Source organism: Sprattus sprattus, assembly GCF_963457725.1.
Source record: "Sprattus sprattus genome assembly, chromosome: 7".
NCBI lineage: Eukaryota > Metazoa > Chordata > Actinopteri > Clupeiformes > Clupeidae > Sprattus > Sprattus sprattus.
The window spans coordinates 36,057,450-36,063,941 of NC_137926.1; the positions used below are offsets into that span (position 1 = coordinate 36,057,450).

The 6,492-nt window shown below is 39.7% G+C and overlaps 1 protein-coding gene across 3 annotated transcripts; it reads left to right on the plus strand.

Annotated features, from left to right (window-relative positions):
- Positions 1–971: 971 nt before the first annotated feature.
- ada2a (adenosine deaminase 2a) lies at positions 972–5,936 on the plus strand. 3 transcript variants are annotated; one of them, XM_080842256.1, is made up of 10 exons: positions 972–1,013; positions 1,926–2,258; positions 2,361–2,580; positions 2,678–2,888; positions 2,987–3,114; positions 3,801–3,891; positions 4,140–4,248; positions 4,618–4,775; positions 5,084–5,286; positions 5,451–5,936. In XM_080842256.1, exons 2-10 carry the CDS (start codon positions 1,946–1,948, stop codon positions 5,539–5,541), a joined length of 1,524 nt encoding a protein of 507 aa, XP_080698382.1. In that variant the 5' UTR covers positions 972–1,013; positions 1,926–1,945; the 3' UTR covers positions 5,542–5,936. The 3 variants fall into 3 exon arrangements, with proteins under 3 accessions (XP_080698382.1, XP_080698380.1, XP_080698381.1); XM_080842254.1 differs by lacking the exon at positions 972–1,013 and adding an exon at positions 1,077–1,158; XM_080842255.1 differs by lacking the exon at positions 972–1,013 and adding an exon at positions 1,099–1,372.
- The last annotated feature ends 556 nt before the right edge of the window (positions 5,937–6,492 follow it).

Genomic DNA, 6,492 nt, shown 5'->3' on the forward strand with positions numbered 1-6,492 from the left:
TTTTAAAAGTGTAAAATGTTGTTTAATAAAAGGGTGCAATAAAAGAAGAGGGGGAGAAGGTTTTTTGATATAGGCTAATCATGAAATAATAGGCAATCAAAGGGTATAATTCTTTTTTAAGTTAAAGATTATCATTATCAGCTTTCTACTATAAATTGAATCTATTCGAGGGTCTACCCTCACACCATTTTCAGGCCGTTCGGTTTATAGGTTCTGGAGGGTGCAAAGCCGACAATTCCCCACTTTTTATTTCATAATATGTTAGAAGAGGTTCTGCTGAAAAGATCTATGCCCCATATTAGGGGAGACAATTTGTAGTTTTCTCAGCCCAACAACTTTAATGCAGCAGGTGTAATATAGTTGGGCCTATGGAGGTCAATAGGCTGTTCGGTTTATAGGTTCTGGAGGGTGCAAAGCCAACAATTCCCCACTTTTTATTTCATAATATGTTAGAAGAGGTTCTGCTGAAATGATCTATGCCCCATACTAGCGGAGACAATTTGTAGTTTTCTCAGCCCAACAACTTTAATGCAGCAGCTGTATTATAGTTTGGCCTATGGAGGTCAATGGGCTGTTCGGTTTATAGGTTCTGGAGGGTGCAAAGCCAACAATTCCCCACTTTTTATTTCAGAATATGTTAGCAGAGGTTCTGCTGAAAAGATCTATGCCCCATATTAGCAGAGACAATTTGTAGTTTTCTCAGCCCAACAACTTCAATGCAGCAGGTGTGTTCAGTTGGGCTCATAGGTTACTTAATCTTTAATTGTTTTAATGATATGACACTTTTTCTGTTAGATTTTGTGATATATATTGTTATACGTGCTTTAGACGTGATATGTGTTCATTGTTCGACAATTTAGCTAACAGATTATTTTATTATTATTAATAATACTTTCTTGAAAACCGAAAACCTTTATTCTGAAAAAATGCTAACTGTTAGCTTAAAGCGCTAGTTCCTGTTTCATTTCGGTATTTGGGCTAACTTCACGCTGCTATTTTATACAACGTGAGAGGTCAGATGTCTTGTTGATAGCTCTTTTTACACACTGTGTGGATATCTCTCACTGTGTATCAGCATTTGGCGAAAGCGCACCTCCGATTTGCATCGCGTGCGCAATAGACTAATCAAATGTATGCATATTAAAGGAGCTAGAGAAAGTTAGTATTCCATGGTCAGTTAGTTCACAGGTGCTGAGTGCGCAAGTGGTTAGATTTAGACCTTACCGTCTGAAGAATATGAGGAAATGTGAAGATACACAGTCGCGAGGGATCAACCTGTAGGCTTTGGTCTTGGCTGGGCTGTTTATATTTACGTCTCCATAAATGAAACTTTGACAACTCTGCTGCAACACTGGCACTAATGTTTCAATAGGTATTGTCTTCGTCGACCACCCATCCCAACCTTTCCGGACGGAATATCTTATGACAAACGTATTGAAGTCGACTAATGAGACTGTATGATGCAACCTAATTTGTCAACTAAACCGCAGCGTCTCATTTTATTTGGATTCTTCTAACTTTTTTTAACATGCGATTTGACCTGCTCGGCTAATGTTTTAAACCTGATTGTTGCCATCTGCGCAGGTAGAGCTTCGGGAAGTCTCGTAACAGCCTGAATTGAACGTGATTGTAAACGATATTTTCCTCGTAAGACCGGACCCGTAAGGTTTGACATAGAGACTGATTTGTCCGTTGCTGGCCTACTTCATACTTTATAGGATAGATATCAAGTCGTGGTAAAAATGGCCCTTCTATTGCTTAATGAGGTGTGGTGTAGGGCAATATAATACAACGTTTTGACCTGCTCAGCGAATACACAACAAACTTATCAGTCGATTCCCTCAGTTCTACACTGATTTTTAGAAGGCCCTGAATGAGTGGTCCCTGAATATTTAATTCAGCAAACGTTTCTCGTTTTTTTTCAGAAAGAACTGATTCAATCATAATGCCAAGAAGTCCGTTGGAAGAAACCGGTAAGGCCACAAAGCTGTTACTAGTGCTGTTATGGTGGACAGTACTGTGCAGTGCCATGCCAGATCCAAATTACAGAGAACACTTGATCAAGATGGAGCAGTCCCAGCAAACCGGTGGCAGAGTGCTTCTCTCAAAGGCAGAGCAGCAACTTGGCGTGCTATTACACAAACTGAAGCAGCAAGAAATGGAAAGTTCAGAGTTTCCCCCAGCCATGCATTTCTTTAAGGCTAAACCCCTGATCAGCAACAGCACCCTCTTCAGTTTACTGCAGAAGATGCCTAAAGGTATTGTGAAGTAGATACCCTTAAATATCCTACCACATTTTATAACCTTAATATACCCGCTCCTGAAGAATATAGGTCAACATTTATTCTATTCTGCCTCAGGTGGTGCGCTTCATGTCCATGATTTTGCCTTGGTGGATGTGGACTGGCTGGTGAAGAATGTTACACACAGACAACATTGCTATGTTTGTTTTACTGATGATCAGTCAGTGCGGTTTATTTTCGCTTCCTGTCAACCAAAACCTGTTCCTCATTGCTCCGAATGGATGCTGCTTGAAACTATGAGGGCCAAGATTGACAACAGTACAGATTTAGACAACAGGTTTGAGATGATTAGATCTTATTTTGTCTTTGGGGGAAAATGATGTGTACTGATTCATGTGAGTATCCTCTTCATCCATCTTCTTTATCATTTACAGCTTCATACGCAACCTTACACTCTACACTGACAACCCAGAGGCTGCATATCCTAATCAAGATGTTGTGTGGAAAAGGTTTGAGGAAACCTTCCTTGCGGCGTGGGGACTGGTCACATATGCTCCTGTTTTCAAAGATTATTTCTTTGAGGGTCTGAAACAGTTTTATGCTGATAATGTCATGTATTTGGAGCTGAGGGCTTTGCTACCACAGGTATGTAAGTACAGCATGTCCACTCCACACATTGGACTGCGATCATGGCTGATATGCAATAACTGGTGATCCGTTTTTGTTTCCTTGTTATTGTACAGACATATGAGCTGGATGGAACCTTAAATGACAGATTTTGGACACTAAAAACATATCAAGAATTAGTAAAACAGTTTGTGGCAGAACATCCAGACTTTTTTGGAGCTCGGGTGATTTTCACAGCCCATAGGTAAGTGGGATGGAAAGCAATTAGGTTTCTGTATCAGCAGATCATTACAGAAACAGATTATCAAAATAAATCTGTTGGATTGAAAAGCCTGACGCTGGCTTTTTCACTTTAGGAATATGGGCCTTCAGGAACACTTCTCTTTCTAGAGCCAGGGACAGTATGCAGTGGTAACTCAGGGTTAATCATTCTGCAAGATGCTCTGCTCTGTTTTTGAATGCCAAGTCAAGCAAGATGAGTAGGAGCCAAACATTTCAGAAATGTACTTTTCCCTCCCTTTGATAATCAAGTTGCATATAAAGTTAACCTCAAATTAGCCTATATGTCATCTCCAATTAAAACACTCCCAGTTAGGGTTTTATCAAAAAACAGTTGGAATATGTATCATGACATATTGAAACAAATATACACATTAAAAGTAAACAGTCACAACCTCCTTTATTTTGGCTGTCAGAAAAATGTGGAACATTTTGCGTTAAACTTGTGAATGTCATCAAAATCCATGGAAAACCTACACCAGATTTTGGAAATGAAAAGGGTAGACTTGTATTATGAATAACCTCAAATGATAACATTTGTTTTTTATCTATCCCAAGTCTGACAAAGAATTAAATTCATCAAATTCACAGTGCAATGCCTCTTAATGAAGCAACTATTTTTAAACTAAATGCAGTCTTTGTTTCTCACAGAGGATTAAATGCATCAGAGTTAAAAGAAGTCATTAAGGAAGCAGTTCAACTACAGAGAGAGTTTCCTGAGATTATGGCTGGATTTGATTTAGTAAGTATGTGTGGCATACCTCATGTCCTTTGAAGGATTTCATCACGTGTTCATTGTTTCACAATTTGTCACAAAATTCACAATTGTTTACATGCTCAGTCTTGACATGTTAATGGCCCTGTTAGTGTTCTCAGTTTAAATCGAACCAGTGTGTTTGCCCAGATGTGCACATTTGGCGCTAATCTGTGATTTAGGTAAACAGATTAACACTGCAAGGTGGAATGTCTTCCATGTACTTCTGCATGTAGGTGGGGAGAGAGGACACTGGAAGGCCTCTTTGGTACTTCAGAGAAGCCTTGTCCTTACCAGCAGAACTGGGAGTCTCTATGCCCTACTTCTTCCATGCCGGGGAGACAGGTAATGTCATTCTCAAACAAGAGTTCAACATATGAAAGATTTCAGTGATCCACATGTTATACTACTAAACTGTACTGTTCTGCACTGTCGTTCTGGTCTTAAAATGTCAGTCAGTTAAAAAAATGCAAATGCTATGTCTTTCTGATTGGCACGTTATCCAAATGCTTTTTATTTGCAGAGTAACACTACATTCAGTGCAGATCCGAATATGTGTCGAAAGGAATGGAAGGAAGTCTTCTGTGTGTATTGACTAAAAAAGCAGGAAATTCAAGTTTACTCTGTGCTCTGTAATAAGATGGGTGGCTAAATCAAGTGCCTTTACTTTTTCAGTTGAAGAATTGCTATAGATTTTCTGCTGTGATCTCATAGATGAGCAAGGGACCGATGTGGACCAGAACATGCTAGATGCCCTCCTTTTGAATACCTCACGCATTGGACACGGATTTGCTTTAGTGCATCATCCAACTACAAAGGCCCTTTCCAGGAAAATGGGGGTAGCAGTGGAGGTGTGTCCCATATCCAACCAGGTAAGCATTTCAGAATGTTTTAACATGAGTAGTCACATTCATTGTAAATCACTTAAAACTGCTGACTACAAAAGAAGCATTAAACATGATTTAAGATACCCAAAGCACTGGCAGAAATGCAGGGGCCCTGCAGTCATGTCATGGGAGTCATATTACTTACCCTCTGTCTTTCATAGGTACTGAAGCTGGAGTCATATTACTTACCCTCTGTCTTTCATAGGTACTGAAGCTGGAGTCATATTACCATCCCTCTGTCTTTCATAGGTACTGAAGCTGGAGTCATATTACCATCCCTCTGTCTTTCATAGGTACTGAAACTGGTGACAGACATGCGGAACCACCCTGCTGCAGTTCTGATGTCTGAGGGTCACCCCATTGTGATCAGCTCAGATGACCCAGCCCTCTTTGGGGCAAGTGGTCTCTCATATGATTTTTATGAGGCATTTGTGGGCATTGCTGGATTGAAATCAGATACAGGCACACTGAAAGAGCTAGCAGTAAACTCTATCAGGTGAGACTATTTCCTATTTTCAACTACATTGATACACGACCCATCAGTGTTCTGAAATTAAACTTAGTTTTTCAGTGCTTGCAATAACATACAAATGATAATGAAAATATAAGTTGGAAATTTCATGTAATTACTCAACAATACAACATTATTTTCTCTTTCAGGTACAGTTCTTTGTCCCCTAAGCTAAAAGAGGAGGCATTGGTCATATGGCAAGAGAAGTGGGACAAGTTTGTGGTGGAGAATTTACCATAAATATTCACAGTAAAGGAAGAATTTAAGCCGTCTTTTGTTTTTAATTTTTTTCCTTCAAATGGACATGGAAACTCCCAACGTTTTTTTTAATGGTAGTTGATTAATCCTGGTGGGTGATGAATGTGTCAATGTTACAAAGTAAAATGTTTACACCGTAGAGATTGACAGGAAATAAGCATGTCATAGATTTGGTAGCCTATGGGAAATGGCCAGGAGTGGAACTTGGCTGCCTGTAGGTGGCGGTGCAGAGAACAATTATAAACTATTTGACCAACAGTGTTTTTTAAGGACTGATTTCTTTTATGAAAAAAATAGAGAGGATATGACTGCTGATGATATGTTTCAGTTGGATGAATAAATAAACACATCATCATGAACATTTGTGTCCGAAGAATTGCATGTGTACTTCCAGACCTAATGTGTTTCCAGAAGAGTAAACAAGTCAGGTTAACATATTTATACTTAAGCAATATAGCACGAGTGGGAGTGGGAGTGGGAGTGGGGTAGGTAACTCCCTCGAGTGCTATATTGCTTTTATAAAACAATTCTACCGTCAACAAATTAACATTTCAACACGAAGTTATTGATTAAAAATGGTTTATTTCGCCATTGTTTCTGCAGAGTTTACCACTGGCCACTAGGGGGTAGTATCCCACTAAAGACACTGACCGGCTCAGTTGAGTTAGGAGTCGGCCAGATTCAGGCATGTAAACTTGTCGCTTTTCGGCGAAATTCGCCGTTTCCCCACCGAAATATGCCATTTACGTGAATCGTGTAGATCCGAAGAGTTTTTTTTTTTTTGGGGGGGGGGGGCAATTCAGAGGAAGATGAAGAACAGCTGCATTACTTTCTCGTGAACAGGGATTAAAGTATTCCGGCACCGTGCCGGATTTCCGGCGTGCAGCGTTTGGCTGCGGGAAAAAAGTCTAATATATTTTTGTTTTATATTGA